Raw genomic sequence first — 23,045 nt, 5'->3', positions numbered from 1 at the left:
ACGGCAGTCAGAGTCTTACCCTCCTGTTCACAGCGGGTAAGTGTGTCTTTTACCTTGGGCCCAAACAGGGAGGACCCATCAAAGGCGTCGGCAAATGAAGACTTGAAGGCCTCCGCGAAATGACACAGGCGGAGCCAGGCTTGTCTCCGTAGAGCAATGCCTGTGCCCGCCGCTCTACCCGCCCCTTCGGCCGCATACGAAATGAGCCTCATGGACGAGTTTGAAATGGACGACATTGTAGCCAGCTGAGATCCAACCGTCTGGGCCAGCTCCTCAGGCAGGTTACCTAAGAGGGTATCGGATAGCTCCTTAATCAGATCCCTCTGAAATCTCGTAAAGTGCGTCAGGTAGTTCAAAGACCTCAGAGTAAAGGCCGCTGAACTAAGGGTGCGCTTACCGTACCGATCCATGCTCCTAGACTCCTTATTAGGAGGATGGATGGATGTAGAAGCCTCTGCTACATCTTGCTGGGTAGCAGATGCCACCAACATAGCATCCACAGCCACACCTTTCGTAAGGAACTCTCTTCTCTATCTGGGGGCGCCGAGAGAAATTTGTTTGGACGAGCGGGCACCGGTTCCACAGAGTCTGGGTGTTCCCACGCCCTTCGACAGATCAAATCCAAGAGCTCGTCGAAGGGCGGAGACACCCAGGAGGCGGAGGGCTGAGCCCCGAAGGCCTTCAGGAACACCGACTCATCAGCAGAGGGAGGTTTGGACTGCCAGCCGCCTCGTTGTTTTAGGGCTTCCAGGATGTCTGCAAAGGAGACATCATCCGAGGACGACTTGGGGGACCCCTCTGCATCATCGAGATCTGTGTCAGATGTCAAAGACTCGTCAGGGAGTCAACGTGCTTCCTCTTGCACGTTCTCTTCCTGGGAGGTTCTTTCGAAGAGGCTTCAGAAGGACCTCCAGGAGGGGGAGAAACCCCAGCGGGGGTAACCTGAGGCCCAGGGGCTCCGCTGTCTACGGACAGGGGGACTGCCAACGACCCAGTCTCCAAATGTAGGGAAGGAGCTGGGGAAACTGTGGAGGTAGCCAATGAAGATTTGGCTAGAGCACTCCTCATAGCCCTGAAGGCGGGACCACCAGAATCCTGGGAAGGTCCCCCCTCCGTGGCCATGACAGTGGATGGTACTCCCGCCGCCGACGCACCAAGAGGGAGACTTGGGACCAAAAGCATCAATCCCGAAGCCTCCCCCCCAGGGCCGAAGGAAGAAGTCCGTGCACTGAACTCCGACCCAAGAGCCGGAGTCGGAGCAAGGGTCGGGCCTGACCCTAACACCTCCACTAGTTCCACCAACACCTGCTCCAACGGTGCCGAAGCTGTTGGAGGAGGAAGTACAGTAGGGGAGTGGACCATCGGCTCCGAAGCCAAATGGGCTGGAGCCAAAACCATCTTTTGGAACACCGGAGACTGGAAGAGTCGAAGGAGCACCCTGTCGATGTCCGAATCAGACATCCTGGATGATCTCGAGGATACCGATCGGGCCCGAACCGATTTCGCCATCAGCTCCGAAGGGCTAGGGGACCGGCTCCGAAAAGACTCAACAATTATCGGCTCCGAGGAAACCTTCAAGGAAATTTCCCTCGGTGCCGATAAGGACTTCGGCTCCGAGTGGGAAGTGTCTGAGCCGATGACCCTTATCGGCTCCAATATCAGTGGAGCCGATGAGGGTGACCCGCCTCTCGATGCCCCAGACCTCGGCTCCGAAACCAGAGGGGTCGAGGCTGGAGGCATCGAGGCAGACCGTTCCGACCTCGGCTCCGAAGTCCATGGAGCCGATGGAGAAGTCTGCTTTGTTTTCTTAGCCGTCGGTTCCGACTGACTGGTCGGAGCCGGCACTTTCCTCTTTTTAGAAGGAGACGGAGAGGAAGATAAAGCCTCCTCGAAGGAAGGCTTGATTAATCCTTTGAGGATTAATTTGTTTTTCCTCTCCTGGAGGACTCTGGAGGAAAACGCATGGCATACACTGCACGATTCCTGCAGATGTTTAGCGCCAAGACAATAGACGCACGAGGAGTGGTCGTCCGTTATGGACATTTTGAACCCACACCTCGTGCACTTTTTAAACCCGGAGGGTTTATGTTCTTTAGACATAATCCTACAAAAAACAGACAACAACAGTAAACTTAAGGGTTTGACACACAGGAACAAATATGTATGCCAGAAACTCAGGAAATATTTAAACTAAAGAACCTTTTTTTTTTTTTTTTTTTTTTAATACACACAAGAATGAGAAGAGAAAGGGGAAACAAGGAGGGTCAAGACCCTCTAACTCAAACGGGTACTTGACCCACACACAACCACTACAGAAGTAGTAACCACAGGGGAAGGCCCCTCTAACTTAAACGGAACCTTCTCTGACAGGAAATTATACGAAGATTTCAATCAAACTACTAGAAACACACTCGTACACAAAGAATAGCTGTTAAAACAGCTTTTGGGTTTGAATGAAGCAAATACTGACAGGAAAAAGACTAAAATATAGTACTTAGCCCAGCCAATGTTGAGACCACGTCCAAGCTCTGTAAGCGGCAAACGAGATCTGGGGGATTAGTGGTGGTGCATCCTGGGATAAAGATAGCTCAGCCAATTAGAGGCCTCGCTCTATAGCATAAGCGTGCCGAGTCGGAGCCGAACCCATCAGTCAGAATGTAGGCGAGATAGGATCACATAACATCTGAAATTTTCCCCAAAAAATTCCTCTGCAAACTCTGCCCGACGCCTAAGAGTGCATTTATTGAAGGAAGCACAGGCTGAACAGGCCGAGATGTCATGGTCTGGGCCTAGGCAGGGTAAGCAGTAAGAGTGGAAATCCTTATGAGGTATTTGTTTCCCACAAGATAAACAATTATTAACTTTAACCGTTTGATCTGACATCGGCTGAGGCAAGAAAGAGTCCCCAACGGGGTACTTAGCTTTTTTGAAGACTTCGGTAGCTGAAATCACAGGAGCTGGCCGACCGGCACTTGCGAACTGCTTCTGCTTCGGGTACCGCGCGGCAAGAAAGACTGAGGAAGATGGCGTCGGCTGACGCTTTTATACCCCAGGCGCTCTGCCGTAGGGGAAAAGGGCAACATCAGCCGACGCCGGACCCAGACTTTGGAATCCGGCCGACCGAAGGGCTGCCTGAGGCAGGACAACCCATATGTAAGGACTGCAGATGCATCCTTGAAGGACATCTAGACATTAATAAAGTGTGGAATACACTTTTCAGTCCATCTCTGTTTAACAAAATCCCAGTTTTTCTCAGCTAGTTTTTCTTGCAAAATCATATTTCACAAATGTTACTGATGCTTTATAGTCTCCCATTTATTCACTAATTTCAGTGTTGCTGATTTTCTTCCTGATCATCTCCATCTCCCACCACCAGACTCTGGTTCAAGTCCAAGGTATTCCTGATATTTCTGGTCAACTTGCGTGCCTTTTTCTGTATCTCAAGCATTTTCCTTTGGAACACTTAAAGCAGTTTCACTGGCAAAGTCTCTCTATGAGCTCTGTTGTCAGAAAAATGACAATCATTCCCACTCCTCCATCTGCTTGATAGCTCAGTCTTTGTTGGATAAACATTTTTATTACCTCCTTAGCCTGTTCTGTATCAAAAAAGTCTTTGGTCCACCAGGAAAAAAATATTCTGAAGACAGCTGGATACAGCAGCCTGGGTAGCACAGTGGTGCAGCGGATAGTGTTATCACCTCACAGCAAGAGGTTTGATTCTCAGCTGGGGTGCCTTCTATGCTGAGTCTGCATTTCCTCCTTGTGTTCACATGGGGTTCCTCCCACATTCCAAAGACATGCAGTAGGTGGACTGGACACACTAAATTGACCACAGCTGTGACTGTGTGTGAATATGAGTGGTGTAGAACTACCATGGCAGGGCTAGACACCCAGCAGTGTAAACTGTGGGTCTAGATGATTGTTACTGTTGCAGTGACACCCTGACTCCAAGTGCAAAAAGGGGAAAAGTATTGTGGATGGATGGATATAGCAGCTTGAATCTCATCTGTTTCTCAACATTCCCCCTATTGCTGGGATAGTTTTGGTTCCCTTCTGCATCGTGTACAGTGAGCAATCATTTTTCGCAAACACTCGTTTCCAATTTTAATACTTTTCCTTTCAGCCACAATTTTGTCGGGATTGGCTCGTTCTGCTGGTATGACTGCATCTTTAATAATATAGGTCTTGGCTGCTTTATCATGGCCAGGTCTGGAGCATATACAAGATGTGCCCTCTCAGTTAAAATATCTTGCTCTGGAACACCAGCCCAGTTGCTTATTTGTGCTTTCATAAAAGTAATACAGTCTGTTCCTTCTAGTTTCTCTGGTACAGCAGAAAATCTCAGATTTTTCTCTGTGCAGGTTGTCTTTTAACTCTATTTCTGAAACAGCTCTTCTTGAGAAGCCTCATGCTCAGACAGCCTTTTCCTCATTTCAACGTCTGATATTTTTGCAGTTTTATCAGTTCATCTGAAGAGCTAGTTACAGCTTCTATTTTTTCCAGCCTTTTATTATTTGAGTTGATATATTACTTTAGTGTTTAATTTATATTAAACATCTCCGAGTGAATTTGATGTATTTTTCCTCTAAATTAAAGCTGAAGCTTGAACTGATTTTTGCTTAAAAGCAGCAGGATTTTCCACAGTCAAGAGTTCTATCCCTCTCCCTTCCTGGGTGATATCATCTCATGCTCTTGAAAGTTCTTATTTGCTGGCATCCAGGCAGTGTGATTAATAGCCAGTGACTAAATTTTACCCAAACATACAGTTACACTGGCCAATTTTTAACAGTTTCTCTTTCATACTGGGAAAGTTCAAATCAACCTGCTGATCAGTGTGCAGCCATCTTCGAAGCCCTCCAGTAATGGCAGTTAAAGCATTTTACATCTCTCAGGGAGGTACTCACTGTGCATGCTTACTAATGTATGTTAAAGCACGTGTCATTTTGCTCCTTAATGCACAATCTGTCACTTGTGAAAATATTAGTCTAAATATTTACAATATTGCTAACATATTAAAAATGAGTAGTTAACATAAAGCTATATCTCTGGACATTCTTGAAATACTGCTACTAATATGCAAATATTGCTAGTATTCACAATCATAGAGAAAATAAAGCTGTATAAATGTGTATGCGTGTTTGTTACCCACCTCTTTTTATGGGTCATTTTTACTACCCATCCTATATGTGTGCATAGGCTGGGTAATTTTGCTAGCAAGTCCATAACTTCATAACAATCTTCAGCTTCATTCTCTCCTCTGTCTCTACCTCCACAAAACAAATGGCTTCATAAATATCTGTACAGAGGTTATAAACCTCTATTAACAAATAAGTAGAACCCGGTGGTAAGATGCATTCTTCTCACAATCCTTACTGCAGTTCTGGGATACATTACCTAAGCATATTAAACAGAATGGTACCTTAGTTACCTTTAAGAAGAATACACTGACAACTGGATGAGTATGCAAAAAAATTCTTCTAGCCAAACCTATTTTGTCCTCCTGGAGGCAAGAGGTGCTCCATGCAGTTGAGCACTGGCTAGTCGTAAATGGTCCTTAGATATCGGTTTTCTGCCTTGATTCTCGCTCTCTTCCTCTAAGAGGCACATGGAGTTGCGCACACACTGTTTTGCTGCATGTGCAAAGTAATTCATATCAGGTTGTAGGTGACATCCTATTCAGAAGCCACCACTTTTGAGATGCATTAAATCTCTACATATTGACAGAATTCATAAATGCAGGAACAAGCAAAGCTGCATGGGTTAAAATGTGCGCATGTTACCCCTTTTCTTTCTGTGCCTTTTATTTTCCTTAGGTTTCTAACATAGTTAAGGAAGGCTTTGTGATTTTCTTTCCCCTGGGTGGCTATTCTTATCTCACATTTGGCTTTGGCTGACTTGTATACACTTGTACTTTTGCTGTCATATCCTTAACAATGTGTAAAAATATAACTGCAAAAAGTTTATTTCCCATAATCAGTTCTGCCAATCATTAGCAACTCACGGAATGTATACCTGCAGGTTCATGGGTTCTTACTTAGCTACTGACCCTAACGGATCTTCAGAAGCCTAGCCATGCATTTCTATGATTTCTGTTATCACTGTAATTTAAATATGAAATGAACCAGATTAATTACATGCTACTCTTTTTATTAAGGGACAAAGATGCTACTCCAGGGATGCATTTTCCCATCAATTCTTTCAGATTACATCTGAATACAGTAAGAGGAGTACTTTGTTTTATGTGGAGAGGAAGATGAAAAAAAGTGGCACTCTGCTTTTCATATCTATCCCTCCAACATACTCAATGTATGATGCAGAAAAGATTAAGATCTTTTGAGTAGGTGTTTATGCCACCACTGGACTTGAGGATATGCAGTAGGTCTGAGAGTATAGGACAGTGATGGCGAACCTATAATACACCACAATGTTTTGGGTGAGACACCAGCGTTCACAAACACAAGTTATCAAAGAAACTGAATGAACAAAAATACAAGAAATATGTGACCCTGCACTTACTTATTAAAACTCAGCAACAAAAAAGTCATTAATTGATTTTAATCAAATCAAATACAATGTGTTCCATATTTTTTTTTCAGTTCGATTCAAAACTACTACTAAAAGTAGGGTAATTTTTTAGTGCACTATTTTAAGCCCAGTTATCAGGGCACATATTGTTTTATTTACTGTAAGTCACTGATTTTTCTTTTACTTTTATAATACACAGCAGCACATGATTACACTATTTTTTAAATAAATGAACATGTAAAGAATCGCTTCACTTTTGTTGGGGGGGGGGGGGTGACACTCCAGCAGAGTCACGGTAGGCATTTTCAGAATGTTTGACACGCTGAGCCCAAAAGGTTCATCATCATTGGTATGGGATCTTACAGGATCTATTGAGACTCTGTATGTGATGCAGAGTTCATCACTTAGCAGCCTCTATTATACCATGAGTATGAACAAAGGCTTTAGCTTTGAGATGATTAGTGTAGTTCACATCATTTAGGACCTCAATTGTCTTGGTGAGAAGATGTCAAGGGTATTCAAGCTGTCTCAAGTGTTTGGATAGGTATACAACAAAAGTGTCATTATACTCAATGACTTGCCTAATAAGTGTAGAATACAGTGGATCAATCACACCCTGGATCTGGACACCATGCCCTTAATAATAAGCTCTGCATTGAAATGGAATTTATAAAATACTGGATACATGGTGATCGAAGGACAGATTACTGTCTACATAGGTTCCTAGGACCCTAACTACTGGTTAGATTTTTAGGGGTGTGTTATCAATGTGACAGTTAGAAGCCGCGGTGGTACAGAGGTAGCGTTGTTGCCTCACAGCAAGAGGTTCTCCTGTTCGATTCTTGGCTGGTTTGCCTTCTGTGTGGAGTCTGCATGTCCTCCCCGTGGTCAAGTGGCCTCCGAAAGACGTGCCTGAATGGGCATGCCTTCGCTGAAGGTTGGGCGTCGGGCTGGAAACTCGGCACCATAAAAATCTACTGCCAATCATTAGCGGACCGGAGTTCCACTGTAGCGACCCCTAACCAGGAAAAGCCAAAAAGGCAAACAACAACAACAAGTTATCAATGTGACAGTTACAGAGATGTTGCATTTGCCAAAGGATATTACTATACATTTTTTTTTTGCATTTAGCTTTAGTCCGTGATTTTGATACTAGCTAACTGTTTGGGAAAGGCCCACTTGGAGGAACTTGCTGTCCCCTGAAGAGTTAATAATGGTACCTAATTTACAGTCATTAGCAACCTTGCTCATCCGCAAGTCCTTAACATTGGCTTTAACCTCTGAGAAGTAAATGCCAAGGAGAAATGGCCCAAGGCCATAGCCCTTGGGTACACTGCTAGTGACAGGTCTTTTGCAGGACAAAGAGCCACCCCTAACTTCCTCAGTTCTATTTGTGTGTCAGTTTGCTATCCAGTGAGTTACATAGCGATTAACATTTAGAAGGGATAGTTTATTAGCAATATCAGAGTGTAGAACAGTATTGAATGCCTCAGTGAGATACTTGGTAAGTGATGATTTTTCTATTATCCACTGCTTCAGTAACCTTCTCAAAGATGTCAACCAGGCTGAGCAGGTAGGAAAGTACAGTTGTGTACACTTACCATAAATGTAGATGTTTGAGTGTATTCACTGTTGCAGTCATCACATTTGGGTTATCCCTGCCAGGGTAGCCTTCGGCCGGCCTGAATACCAGAGACTTAATATTTCTGCGCCGGTTGCTGTCGCTTCAGGACTGACGTCAGGTCGTCAGTAGTATAAAGTAAGGCAGCCGATGCCATTACTTCAGTTTTTCTTGCCCTAACCTGAGCCAGGTTCTGGTGGAAGAACCCCAACAGTGGAAAGTAAATGCTAATATGTCCCTTGTAAGGAAAGAGAAGAAAGGGGGATGGAGGGGAGGGAAACCAGGACTGCAACAGTGAATACACTCGAACATCTACATTTATGTTAAGTGTACACAACTGTACTATGTTCTTCGTGTTTCACTGTTGCAGTCATCACATTTGGGTTGATTACCAAAGGTAAGGAAATGGGTGGAGGCAGTCAAAGAAACTAGGGGCTGGCTAGGATGCCCTGCAAGACTGCAGAGGCAAACCCTGCCCTGGATTTGGAGAAGAGAGGCAGATGGCAATGCTTGGTAAAAGTGTGAACAGATGTCCAGGTGGCAGCCTCCAGGATGCCCCTGGTGGGGACTCCTCTGAGGAAAGTTGCAGAGGAGGAGGCTGCTCTGATGGAGTGTGTCCTGACCTTCTTGGGGGGAGGCTTTCCATGTTGTTTGTAGCAGAAATTGATGCAGTGTGCTATTCATTTGGAGATGGTTTGTTTGGAGATGGCTTTGCCTTCTGCCCCTGTAGCAAAGCTAACCAGCAACTGATCAGACTTTCTGAAGGATTTAGTCCTGTCTAGATAGAATCTGAGCTGTCTGGGCACATCTAGAGAGTGTAGAATCCTCTCCCTTGTTCTGGGGATTAGGAAAAAAGGTGGGCAAATGAATGGATTGGTTGACAGCCACACTGGACACCACCTTGGCCATGAAGGATGGGTTAGTTCTGAGGGATACCCTGTCAGCATGGAAGATGATGAATGGTTCCACAGCCACGAGCGCTTGCATCTTTAGCTTTGCAGAAAAAGCTGGTTCAAAAGGGGGCAGAGTGAGCTTTTCCAACACAAAGTTAAGGTCCCAAGCTGGAGTTGGTGCACTTCTGGGTCGCCTCAAGTTGCTAGCCCCTCTTAGGAACTGTTTGATCAAAGAGTGTGAGAAAAGGGGCTGCTCAGTGGGAAAATGCGCAGAAATAGCAGAGGCATTAATTTTTACAGAGGAGAAAGAGAGGCCACTGTGCAGTAGGTCAGCTAAGTAATCCAGGATGGGAGGGAGGGCTGTGCCGTATTGGCTCCCTTAGCCTGGATCCAGGTGCAGAACCTTTTCCATTTGTCAGCATGAGACTTTCTGGTGCCAAGGTGTCTGAACTCACGGATAACATCTAAAACTTGTTTACTGAGGTTGGCAGATTGGTTCGGGGTTAGGGAATAAGCCAAGCTGCCAGACTGTGTCTGAAATTGGGGATGCATGAATTTCCCTTCCCTCTGGGTCAGGAGGTTTGGAATCTGAGGAAGATGCCATGAGGCAGTGGGGACAGGCTGCACAGCAAGGGGTACCAGTGCTGCTGAGGCCAGTCTGGAGGTATAAGAATGGTCCTTGGTTTTTCCTCCTTTCTTTTGAGCAGTATACTGGGGGTGAAAGGTAGTGGAGGAAAGGCATAGACAGATAAGACCGACCAAGGGGAAGGACAGGGCATCCACTTTCCAAGCCATGCAGTGATACTCCCTGGTGCAGAATTTGCTGAGCTGATGGTTGTTGTGGGAGCCAAAGAGGTCGACCTTCGGGGTGCCCCATTTCTGAGTTTTAGGGTGAAGGTTCTTCTGTTGAGCTGCCACTCATGTGGGTCCAGAAGATTTCTGCTTAATTGGTCTGCCAGAGAGCTGAGAGAGCCTGGTAGGAATTGCGCTAACAGCTGTAGGTGCATGGCAGGGGCTGTGTGCCAACGGGTCATGGCCAGCCTGCATAGAGGGTAGGAGTGAGTCCCTCCCTGCTTGTTGATATACCAAACACAGTGGTTTTGTTTTGATCAGGAGAGCCCCTGGAGAGAGAAGTGGCTTGAAAGCTATCAAGGCATGCTGGACAGCCATCACTTCTTTTTGGTTGATGTGCAGAGAGATTTGCTGCGGGCTCCATTGGCCCTGTATGCACCTGCCGTCCAGGTGTGCACCCCAAGCATAGTCTGATGCATCTGTGGTCTAGGATCTGGGCGTCTGGGGGGGTGGTGAGAAAGGCAGTCCCTTGTTGTGGGAGCATGCAGTTGCCCACCAAAGTAAATCTTTTCTGAGGCAAAGAATTACAGGTAGAAGAGTTTCCAGGTCTTGAGAGTGTTAAAACCAAAGGATTTTTAGGTACCACTGAAGTTTCCTCATATGCAGCCTGGCATATGGAATGAGTAGTATGCAAGATGTCATGAACCCCAGAGCTTGCAGGATCTTCCTTGCAGACAGCTGGGGCCTGGTGGCTAGTTGAGAGAAGTAGGCTGTCAGGAACATTTGTTTCTCTGATGTAAGGTATGCCATATGGGATGCTGTATCCATGCTTGTTCTCAGGAATATAATCCTTTGGGTGGGCACCTGTTTGGATTTCTTTTCATTGACTGTGTACCCCACGGAGGTTAGTAGGGTCTTTACAGAGGCCAGGTGCTTGAGCAGCTTTTCCTGGCTGTCTGTCTGAATAAAGCAGTCGTCCAAGTACGGGTAAATCTGAATATTTCTTTGCTGCAAAAAGCAATGGCTGGAGACATTTTGTGAAAACTCTGGGAGCAGTAGATAAGCCAAAGGGAAGTGCAGAGAACTGAAAGTGTTAAGATCCTGCCCTGAAACGAAGATATTTCCCGCATGATTCCCTCATAGAAATGTGGAGGTAGGCCACTTTTACATCTAGGGTGGCTAGCCAAGCATCCTTGTAGAGCATGGGTAGCAGCTGCTGGAGGGTGAGCATTTTGAATTTTGGGATCACCAAGAAGGTCTTTAGAATGGATAGATCAAGGATGGGGCACCAGGTGCCCTCTTTTCTGGGTACCAGAAAAAGTCTGGAGTAAAAACCTTGGCTTATCTGTTCTGCAGGAATGTGCTCTACTACCCTCATAGAGAGCAGGAAAAGGACTTGCTTTTGAGCCTCTGACCACTGGTTTGGTGGTAGACCTGGGAACCCTTTTGGGGTTGGAAGGGTGTGAAAGGAAAAACTGTATCCCTGCATCAGAATCCTCATAATTAGAGAGGGGTTGCATTTCTTCATATTCAGATGCATCAGTCATCTGATTCTTGTTCAGACAAAACTACAGGGGACAGCTCTCTTTTCCTTTGGAGGGGTAGCTTGGCTTCCCCTGATCAGCATGACAAAGTCTTCGGCCATTTTAAGCATTTGAGACTGAGGCAAGGAAGCAGGCGCCTGAGAGTGGGTCGTCGGTTTCTTGGGTGTGGTTTGTATCCTGGGCCTTAGAAACTCGGTCGTTTTTGAAAGAAAGGTAGTTGTGAAAGAAGACGTCACTTTGTGTCGAAAATCAGTAGTGCAAAGGACTTATTCGGAAGCCTGCTCAGTGGCTCCAGACCCATCCAAGATAGAGATGACCACAGGATCCTTAGTCAAAGAAGAGTTTTGCGGCATACCAGACTCCGAAAGGGTCTCTGTAGCAGCCTGCGAATCCACAGAAGTGGGCATAAGGGGCTGTGAAAGCACCTCACTGAGGAATGGAGAACTGACGACTAGATTAATGGAAGCGTCAGCGGTAGGTTTGGACCTGTGCAGTCTGTCTCTGTCTTTATCTTTACGTTACTTGTCTTTATCTTTACATTATTTCAGAAGATCTGCTGTCGGATGGCTTACCAAAGCCATATCGGTATTCGAGGATTGTAAGCGAAAATATCTAGCTACAATAAGGGCCCGACGACGGATAGTTCTGGCGTTGAACAAAGCACAGAACAACAACGGGGGGAGTCGTGGTCTGGGCCTAAACAAGTGACGCAGTAAGAATGGAAGTCTCGGTGTGGTATTTGCTTTCCACAAGTGAGACAATTAACTTTTTCTGACATCGGTTAGTGCAAGAAAGAAGAATCCCCAATGGGGTACTTAGCTTTAGAAGACTTCAACTTCAATTCGGTAGACGAAACTCAGGTAGTGGCCGACTAGGACTCGTGCAAACTGCTTCTGCTTTGGGCTCCATGGCAAGAAAGACTGATGTAATGGCGTCAGCTGCCTTACTTTATACTACTGACAACCTGACTTCAGTCCTGAAGCAACAGTAACCGACACAGAAAGTCTCTGGTATTCGGGCAAGCCGAGGGCTACCCTGGCAGGCATAACCCAAATGTGATGACTGCAACAGTGAAATACAAAGAACATCTGCCCTTGACAAAACTGTTCTGGCTTAGACCAAGGGTTTGTAGGTTACCTATATCCTTGTTTATTAATTCCATAATGATACTCCATAGCCTTACAAATGAGGGTCATCAGACTTCAGGGTCTATAATTTCCTGGGTCAGCTGACATCCCATCCTTGTGGGGGAAGTATCTGTTGCTGTACATGATTTATCCTGCATATAGCCTGTTTAGAGAGTGATATTGGATAATTTCTGCAGTGGGTTTGACAGGCCCCATTTTAGGCTAGCTAGGAAGCATCTTGGTAACTTATCTGGTCTCACAAAATGTTGTTCTTGACCCTGGACAGTGCCTTAAAGACTTGTTCTTGGCAGACTGGGTGGGGGAGTAGAGATGCAGATATGTGAGCTGGGAATATCTGGGGGGATGACATTTGAGCTAAATTTATCTGCTAGTAGATTGGCTATGTCCTCTGGGTACGAGTAGGTGTTATCACTTAGTATTAGCCCTGCACAATGCCAGAAATTGTTTCTCAAAATTCTAACAGTTAAAAAAGCTGTGTGCTCATCTTTTGTCTGGATGGCTACTCTTACCTCATATCTGGCTTTGGTGATTTAATTAAGGTTTGGACTTCCTTGTTTAGTTTAATAAGAGTGTCTTTGGCTTCTTGACAGATGTATTTTTACATGCAATAAGTTTTTTTTCTATTACTATACTGTCTGCATATATCAGGGCTCCACCAAAGGGGGTTATTTAGAATTGTATTTAATTCTGAAGTGGACAGATGCATCTACTCAGAAGTGTAGAGAATTTGTCAGTAAAGGATTCTGCATAAACAATGTGGTTGTCAAGGTGGTGGGGGCTTTTGAATTTAGTTTGGTCTTCACTCAGCTTTAGTAAACTGGCCAACAGATCCTCTGAACAGTGATGTATTGGAAGAAGCTTCAGGCTTTAGTATTACAGTGAATATAACTGACTTGTGGTCTGATTTTGCCAGGGAGGAGGTTACAATTGGTGGGGAGCAGAGCTACCTCAGACTGCTAAGGAGCAAGTCCAGGAATTTATCACCTCTAGTTGGGGTATGAACCAACTGGTTCAAAGAGTTCTCATTGACGAAATACAGAAAGTCTGAGGATGTACACATCTCCCCGGGAGATAGCTGAAGTTTCTAGAAAATGATGTTTGGTTTTAATATATAAGGATTTCATACTGGTTAGGTAGGGGGTATGGGCTGAAGGGTCATAGAGAGATCTTGTAGTAAGCTATGATGTGATGAGGGTTTTTTTTACGTGGAGTTCTAAGTTGTTATCCTGTCTAACAAGTCTAGAGGCGAATTTTATTTAATAATATAAAGACACCTCCTCCTTTAGTCCATTCCTCTAATGTAGTGGGTTTGTAACAGTGATAGACATTGACATCCTGCATTGAAGGAGTGCTATCACAGGTCTTGAACCAGGTCTTTCTGATGATACATATATCAGTGGTTTCCAGAGTAAGTAGGGTCTGCAGGTTGTGGAAGTTTTTGTTTAGGCTCCTATTGTTGAGTAGCAATGCCATTAATGTTGTCTGAATTCATTTTAGTTATGTTGAAAACTTCAGAAGATTGATCTTGCCAAAAAAATGCATTATGAGGTGAACAAGTGTTTGGTCACTATACTTAATCTTTTAGGGGAGAGGTGCACACCATCCAGGAAAGCAGTTAGGACTACCATCTCTTCCTAGGCTGATGTGTATGTATATATATATATATATATATATATATATATATATATATATATATATATATATATATATATATTCTACACCCTTTGAATGGCACCAGAAGTTAAGCCAATGGTTGAAGTCCATCACCTTTTGTTCAAACTGTGATGTCATTCTTGGTGATGGTACAATACTGCTCAAGGCTAAGCCAATAACTGCCTCAGACGCATAATATGAATGCTCCATCAGGACTTCTTTCATATTGTCCAGGGAGGTGCATCTCAAGTCATTTATACCCAAATGTACAATGACTATATTTGTATGTGTGCCTGAGGCACAAGGACTCGAGTGTGTGTGTGATGTGGTGAATTCTGTTACCTGATAGGCACCTGAAAGTGACCCGCACCTTATACAGCCTGGTGAATGGTGCACTGACGTCTCTCACTATGAAGTCACCTAAGACTAGGATATTACGACTTTGAGGAGGTTTGCCTTATGGGATTTTGAAATGAATCCATATGACTCTTGCGTGTGTGTTTCATAATGAGTGCTGTATGTTTGTGGAGTCTGTGTAGACTGCTGTGGGTACCTGTTTCTTAGGTTACATTCAGGAGGCCTTTGTGGTTTAGATAGATTACTTTTAATAGTCTCAACATATGTAGGTCTATGTGTTTGGTCTGACCTGTGTGTGCTTGATTTAGTTTGGTGCTGTCTGATACTGACCACCTGCTTACTTGTACTGGCTACATGTGAGGGCTTTGTCTTCAACTACGATTACTTAAGTTTGTTTGTGTCTTTCGGCTTTTCCCAGCTAGGAGTCACCACAGCGGAACTCTGGTCCGCAAATGATTGGCAGTTGATTTTTACGTGCCGAGTTACCAGCCCTGATGCACAACTTTCAACGAAGGTACGCCCATTCACGCATGTCTCCACGCAGAAGACGGTCTAGCTGAGAATTGAACCGGACAGCATCTTACTGTGAGGCGACAACGCTACCTGAGCACCACCACCGCGGTTAACTACGATTACTTAAGTACATCTCTCAAATACTGTGTCAGTTTGCTTTTGGAGTAAGTGGTTGTAAGAAAACATGAAAGAATTGCTACATTGTCTCAACATGCTCATTTTAACCAAGCAGGCTGCAGAGATGGATGAGAAATACAAATCATGCTTACAGATGTTTACTAATGTGGGCTAAAAAAGGGGAAAGGGGATAGTGCCTAGGAAATTTGGAGTACTATTGGTCTGAAAGAACAATTTAAGTTTCCACAGAAGGAGCCTATCTGAGCAACTGCTGAGAGAGAATGTTTCAATTCATAGGTAAGGCATTCATTTGGTATACAGTAATAAATGTGGATAAAGAAAATTTAGTTTGAGCACTGAACCAGGTAGGTTGCAAAATAATTTGTCTAAGACTGCCTACGAGACTCCACTGACTTGCAACAACAAACTTCTGTTTAACTCTGCAGTTTATACAACTATAACTGGAAGAGATTTAACTAAGGTTAGCACTTCATGCTACATCTTTCACAATCTGCACACACAAAATTAGTCAGGCTTGGAGATGTCTACTGTCACAGTTACTACTCTTCAGTATTACCACTAATATGCAAATATCACTAATAATCATAACTCGTGGAACAAAAAAGATATTCAGCTCAGGATGTGCAAATCTCACCCATCTCCTTTTACTGTAGGTACAGTGACCCTTACTGGATAGTGAGAACAACTCTTGTAACAGTACTGCACTGTAGCATGTTGACAACAGTGGGAGGCATGCCCCACACAAACAAAAGACAGAAAATACTCTAATCGCAAGGTACTTCTACTCACTGCCAACAGTAACTCAAAACAGTACGATAACCATCCACCCATGGCATTTTTATCTTGCTGTAAACACTAAGTTTACTTGGGAGAGCAAGAAATAATTTGGATAAGTTGTTTCTCTCCATTGTACAAGTGACTTTGGATTACCGGATCTGAAGGGATACTTTAGAGCTCCATAGTTATTGCTTATATGCAACACATGCAAAAGGTTACAAGTAGAAAGTCATGATGATAAAAGTGGAGGAGTTCTGTAAATAAGAATAAAGTAGGAGTCTAGTTGCAGGCCCTTAAGGAAGATAACTACCACACAGAATACTAGATGTATAAAGTAGGAGAAAGTATCCTAAGAAACAAGCCAGCACACATATGGAGAAAGGAGATGTTACTATTAGGGATGACTTCAAGCAGGTGCACATAAAATAGGCAAAAGGGGATTAGAATTTACTGGAGAAAATAATTAAAGGAACCAAGGTACTAAGAACAAATAGCTATGAAGGGAAATGTAATAGAGTGGGATAAGGACTGCAGGTTAGAGACCATTTTCCCTATCAGGGATTAAGAACACCATATAGGCAAAGAGAAAGGACTACAGGAGTGCTAAAGTGAGAGACCAGCTCTGATTTATTTAATTTACTCATTAACAAAAGCTGCTGTTAAAAAAAAAAAAGTATTAGTAGGGCATCTAAAATACTACATAACAATAAGAATTAATCAGAAAAGGTTAGAAAACATTGGACGAGGGAATGGAAAGGTATTATAGAAAGAAACAGTGGGAAGACATCTGAAGTAAGCAATAAAGTCCAAAATGTTTAGGATGTTTTTATGGAAGTATGTTTATGCCCCAAGCAGATTTCACAGATTTTTTTAGATTTGTAGGTATTCCCAGTGGCCCCTAAACACTATCTGGATAATGACTTACTCAAGGTCAGATAGAAGACAACTGACGGCTGAGGGAATCAAACCCTATAATACAAGAACTAAAGCTCACAGCCTTAACCATCTGTGCCAACTGCTAGACAAAAATCATATTCTCTGACCAGGAATTGAACCTGGACCATAGCAGTGAAAGTGTCAAATCCTAAATACTTGACCACCACGGACCTCCCTTTTTCAGGTAGCCAGCAATTGCTGGAAATGTGATGGGAAAAACAGAAGTAAATGGAAACATTTTTGGGAATGTAACAAGTCGACAAATTTAAAAATTCCTTACAGAGTACTTTGTCAGACAAAATTGTGGGAGCAAGTGAATGTGACTAAGAAAAGAATTTGTTTGAGCTGGGATAAAGGATCTAAACTGCCTACACGTAGTACGGCATTGGTAAGTTTAATGCTACCAGCTGCCAAAAAATTAATTACTAGAAAATGGAAATCAAAATCTAAACCATATGCAATTGAAGTATTGAACAATGCAAAGGGGATACAAGAACTGATGGTCAGAACTTTAGAAACTGTAAGGAACAAATTACATAGAAATAGGAGTGAATTTTAAGGAAAAACAGGACTTGTGCAATTTATGTAATGCAGGACTGGCTGATAATTGTTAAAAAAATACATATATAATTCAGGGAACTAATGAAAATATTTACAATATTTTTTTCACTTTTATAACTATGTTTACCCATGTCAGTGTTAAATTTGTGTGAATTTAACAAAGGTGTTAAAAAACATCTTTATAATACTGAACACCCTGCTTTTACACCCTTCCCTGAAGTGCTGCTACACTGGAGTTAATTTATACAGAGGTAGGTGTAATGGGGAGAAGCCCTTGCAGGGTGAACATTGGGGAAAATATTCAGATTTGCAGAGTCACAATAATAGGTATTCACACTTCCATACACAAGGACTTCAGTACAGACCCTGCTGTGAAGCTGTGACATAAAACAAGAAACAGCAATAAAATGTCTGCAAAATGCAAAAAACAACATGTGAAACTGTAGTGTCAGTTACTTAAAAAAAATACATTTTAGCATCATAGTGATACTGCAAACATCACATATGGCAAAAGTCAGCAAAATTAATGTATACAGAGACCAACATCTAAAACTGAGATGCTGAATTAAAAAAAGAGCAACATACACTTTTAGTAATACAGTGATACAGGAATGGACCAGGGATATAAAACAAGTTACAGCAATGAAATGTCTACAGAGACAAGCATTTGATTCTCTTACTATATGCTACTAAATTGACCACTATACTAAGATTCCTATTTTTAAGTGAGTGTAAATTCTGAAATACATTTTTATATATATATAGATAAATATAAATATTATGTATGTACAATAAAGTATACTATGTTGTCTTGACTGTCCTATATATGGCACCACTTTTTTGGTGCATTTCTTCACAAGCTACCAGTGAAAATGTACCTCTGACAAGGACCATTCGGCCTATCCCAGTTAGACAAACTTTAAACTGTAATGCTGAATTAAAAAAACAGACAATGCCAGCACTACATTGAGAAATGAAAGAAGCTGTTCATAGGTAGGTACTAGGCCATCGGCCCTAGGGCCTATACAAGCCTAGCCAAAAAGGTACCCTGGCTTTCGCCACCCAAGAAAATTATTTTCCTGTGCCCCTGTCGAGCAAAGCCACAGAGATGATCCCCGGGCTGAATTTCCTATCTCTCATCCAATCATCAAGATTTTTCTTGAAGAGTGTTAATGAGGAGCTTTGTTTGATATAGATAGGTAGTTTGTTCCAAAGTATGGGAAGTCCCTGGGACAGGAATCTATCCCTCCAGCATGTTCTGATTATTGTGGTGACAAGATTTAGGTCCCTAAAGCGTATAGCTCGGAGGGATTGGGATTTCTTTAAGTGGAGCATGTCCAACAGCTATGGGTTTGACATAGCTTTGTATGTTAGGCAGAGATCGCCTCTGAGTAGGTGATATGCGACGGAGTAAAGCTGGAGTTTTTTGAGACATCTGTGTAGGGCATCTGTTCGAGGCTGGTAATCCTCTTTGTGAGGTATTTCTGCAGCCTTTCCAATTGTTGTAGATGTCTTGTGAGGTACATACCAAAAGGGACGTTGTACTCTATTATAATGGGTCTAATGAGTGACGAGTAGAGGGGAACAATGACCTCTTTTTTCCTGGATGAAAAACCTTTTGTGATGAGGTGTGCCATGTTGAAGGATTTCCTGACTATTGTGGTGATGTGCTTATCAAAGGAGAGACTACTGTCCACCTGTGTCCCAAGGTCTCATCACACTTTCGGTGTTAAGTAAACTACCACCTATGTGGTAGCTCATGGGTACAGAGTTTTTACCAAAGGGGATGACAATGCACTTTTTGGCATTGAGCTTGAGGCCATGGCTTTGACACCAGGCATCTGTCTCAGTGAGGCCCTTTTGTAGGATGTCCACATTAGTTTCAATTATGGCTCCTAGTTTGCAGTCATCTGCGAACTTCGTTAGCCAAAGACCTTCTGTGCTAGCCTGTATTTCAGAAAAGTAGATACCAAACAGGAGAGGACCCAGGACTGAACCCTGTGGTACTCCACTTGTCACTGGTCTGAAGTCGGAATTAGAGGGTGCTACTTTCACAGTGTGGGTTCTGTCAGTGAGCCAGTTGGCAACCATCTTGTGACATAGGGATTTATACCTAGTTTAGTGAGTTTATCTATAATTCCAAAGTAGGGGATGGTGTCAAAAGTCTTGGCGAGATCTAGATAGGCTGTGTGAACCACCTTACCCTCGTATACGTCTTAGGTGACTGCTTCAAAGAAGTCAATCAGATTTAGGAGACATGATCTGCCTTTTACAAACGTGAACTGGGTGGGGTCCAGAGTTTGGAGATTACCAATGTCTTTCTTTGTAAGTCCCATGATGATACGTTCATGGCCTTGCAGACCAGGCTCGTTAGGCTAATGGGGCAGTAGTTCCCGGGGGTCCGTGGTAGCTCCCCCTTTGTGGAGTGGAACAACCTTCGCTGTGCGCAAAGCCTGAGGTTAGGCTTTGACTGCACATGGTGCTTAGGTGGGGTGCCAGTTCATTCTGTAGTTCATGTAGAACGCAGCCTGGGATGTTGTCAGGTCCCATGGATGCTTTGTTCTTGGCTTTGGAGAGTGTGGTTTTTACCTGTGCAGCCGTGATTACAGGAACTTTGCATTCTTCCGGTATAGAGATGGGCCCTTTAAACATAAACAAGACATAAAACAAGATACAGCAATGAATAACATAAACATAAGAAAATTTAAAAAGACATTACTGAACGAAGACAAAAATTATTGCAAATTTTTTTGAAACACAGCAATGCTGGAAGTAATCTGTCCCATACAGTGAGATGCAACAACTTTTATGTCTGCAGAGAATAATAATATTTTTAGACCACTAACGGTTGAAACAATAAAGATAATTGCACTGAAGAGCAGCCACACTGAAACTGTACAACCTGCAACTGCTGTGCTCCGGCATTTTCAGCAGTTCCAAATTGGTCTTTATACTTGTAGCTGCAAAGTCACTAAGTGGCTGTCCTGCAGTCTCCTTTGCTAACCATAACACGAAAAAATAAGCTCTTTGAGGATTACAGGATGTACTGCAGAACTCGGAAGAACCAGTAACTGAGGTAAAACAAAGGTTTAAGTACGAGAGATCCATAATTTATATTATGCAATTTCATGCAGTAGCACTGTGGTATTTACATGTCACAATGAGAAGCACAGGTGTGATTGGCTACATAGACACACTTCCTTTATCTGAGCAAGAAAAAAAAACAAAATGAAGAAATGACTGGCTACAAAGTATGCCATAAGCATACTCTGAACAATTTCAGTTGAAATCTGAACAAGAGAAGAGCAATAAGTTAAGTGGTGATGAGAACTGCCAGCCTTTACAATGGGGCCTATAGACACTGGTGGACAGTTACTAACACAACTAATTTTCTTTAAATTTTCCAAATAATGAAATGGAAAATTAAAGTAAGGAGTTGATTCTGATTTAATTATTTATTCTCGGACTTGTAATATGGACCATTTTCAATACATATTTTTGAATTTTCATTTGACTTCTACAATCCTTATAATTCAATGAAGTTGCTCATAGAAACTTACCAGGATCTGTGACATAAACTGTATCCAAACTACCATCATCCATTGATTCTCTCTTCCTGCAGATTTTAATGGCATGATCCACAACAAAAAGCTTCTGAATAAGATCCCACTCTTCTGGCCATATTAAAGCTATACTGTGCAAAGAAAACATGCAGGTTTTGTGAAACTGAAAGCTGAAGTTAAGCAACATCTAAGCATACAATGAAATTCAAGTAAACTAGCAAACCACTTATGCAAAAATGTCACCCCCCCCCAAACACACACAATTTTAACTACCTGTCCTGATAACACAAGTACTGTAGATTTGGCAAAGCAAGGAACTGTGCGGCTCAGGGGGTAGATGATCCCCATGGCATAAAATAAATGGTAAAATGTCTTTAATAATGGCAAGACAAATGCTGTACTTTTAAATTTTATATCAATTAAGCCTGGTAGACCAAACTTTCCCTTTCAGAGGCAACATGGGGCTGTATACTAGTACAACTTGCTCAGAGTCATAGAGTCAAGCAAGTGGAGAGAAAACTAAATCAACCTCAGAGCTACAAAATGAATACCACTGGCAGCTCTCAGCCTTAATCCTCTGTGATAAAATGTCAATAATCTGAGTATGGTCACAATTCAGAATGCTAGGGTATATACTACATTTATTTTTTCAATCAGGACATAAGAAAAAGCCCATTCAGCCACAGCCTGTGACAACAAGACAAAAACGCAAATGTCCCCATACTATATCAAGTGCTAGAAGAGCTGGGGATGCACAATGCATACAAACCCAATCAATTCCTAAAGAAACTAATCTTCTTCTTCTTCTTTCGGCTTTTCCCGGTTAGGGGTCGCCACAGCGGATCACCTGTCCGCTCATGACTGGCAGTGGAGTTTTACAGTGTCGAGTTTCCACAGAAGGCACACAAGCACGCACTCATACCTAGGGCCAATTTAGTGTGTTCAATCCATCTGCAGCATGTCTTTGGGATGTGGGAGGAAACCCACACGACCACAGGGAGGACATGCAGACTCCGCACAGAAGGCACCCCAGCCGAGGATCGAACCGGGGGACCTCTTGCTATGGGGCGACAATGCTAACCACTGCACCACCGTGGCCACCCTAATACCTAAAGAAACTAATAAAAAAAAAATAATACACACACACACACACACACACACACACACACACACACACACACACACACAAAATAAAGAAAATTAAAACAGGTGCAGAACTCTACAGAAGCATGTACACTTAAATTTACAAAAGCAGACCATCATACCTGAGGGCAAGGGGATGATGTCCTCAATCATGTGAAAGAATACAGTGCTCAGGAAAGGGACAATCACAAATACTTACCCTCTCGTTCTGTTAGCAAAGAATAAGGCATGAGGGGAACAGGAGGGCACAGTATAGTGCAGTGAAAGATACTTATAACAGTACAACTTCAAGGAGAGGGCAATATGAAATTAAATCATAATCAGGTTTGGCTACCTAGTATGCCCCTTTATTACAGTCAAAATAACTTCAGTAGTAGCACAGTCCCAGCAAAAAATCAAAGCACATGTTCAGGTTCTGAGAAAGACATAACTAAACGTTCTTGTATATCCTTCACTTTTATATCTTCTTTGTCAGAATTTCAAAGGGATGACTGCTTGTGGAAGACAAACAGATGTGTTTATGTAACACAAAGATCAAAGTGAGTGCATTCTCACAGAACAATATGCATAAGTGCGAACTGGGACTAAAACCACAGCTCCATTCAAAAACATTTTTTTCTTATTTCTAAAAATACAATGTAAAATTTAACATCAGCCAAAATTGCTACTGCAAAAGAAAACTATTTCTTTCATCAACATCCCAAAGGAAAGAATCTTACTATAAAAAAGTTGCTACAGAATAGTGAAGCTCCAGCTGTGCATATAAAGTAAAAAAAAAAATAGTATCTGGTAAAATGCATCTCCAACTTATCAAATAAGAAATTACTGTCTTAAAACCAGGTCCTGAGTTACCTTACCACTGCAGTAAAATAGCTTAATTA

General features: G+C 42.9%; 1 protein-coding gene across 7 annotated transcripts in view; it reads right to left on the bottom strand.

Annotated features, from left to right (window-relative positions):
• Nucleotides 1-23,045, bottom strand: part of USP48 (ubiquitin specific peptidase 48) — a 3,461,715-nt gene that overhangs the window by 529,995 nt on the left and 2,908,675 nt on the right. For all 7 annotated transcript variants that reach the window (XM_044063244.1, XM_044063240.1, XM_044063245.1 and 4 more), the window contains one exon: nt 21,019-21,152. In XM_044063244.1, coding sequence (XP_043919179.1) covers nt 21,019-21,152 — 134 coding nt within the window. The remainder of the gene's footprint in view (nt 1-21,018; nt 21,153-23,045) is intronic.

Source organism: Protopterus annectens, chromosome 2.part1 (genome assembly GCF_019279795.1).
Source record: "Protopterus annectens isolate FY-2018-M chromosome 2.part1, PAN1.0, whole genome shotgun sequence".
NCBI lineage: Eukaryota > Metazoa > Chordata > Ceratodontiformes > Protopteridae > Protopterus > Protopterus annectens.
Note: the sequence above shows the minus strand (reverse complement) of the source record. Positions and strands in the feature narration are given on the sequence as shown.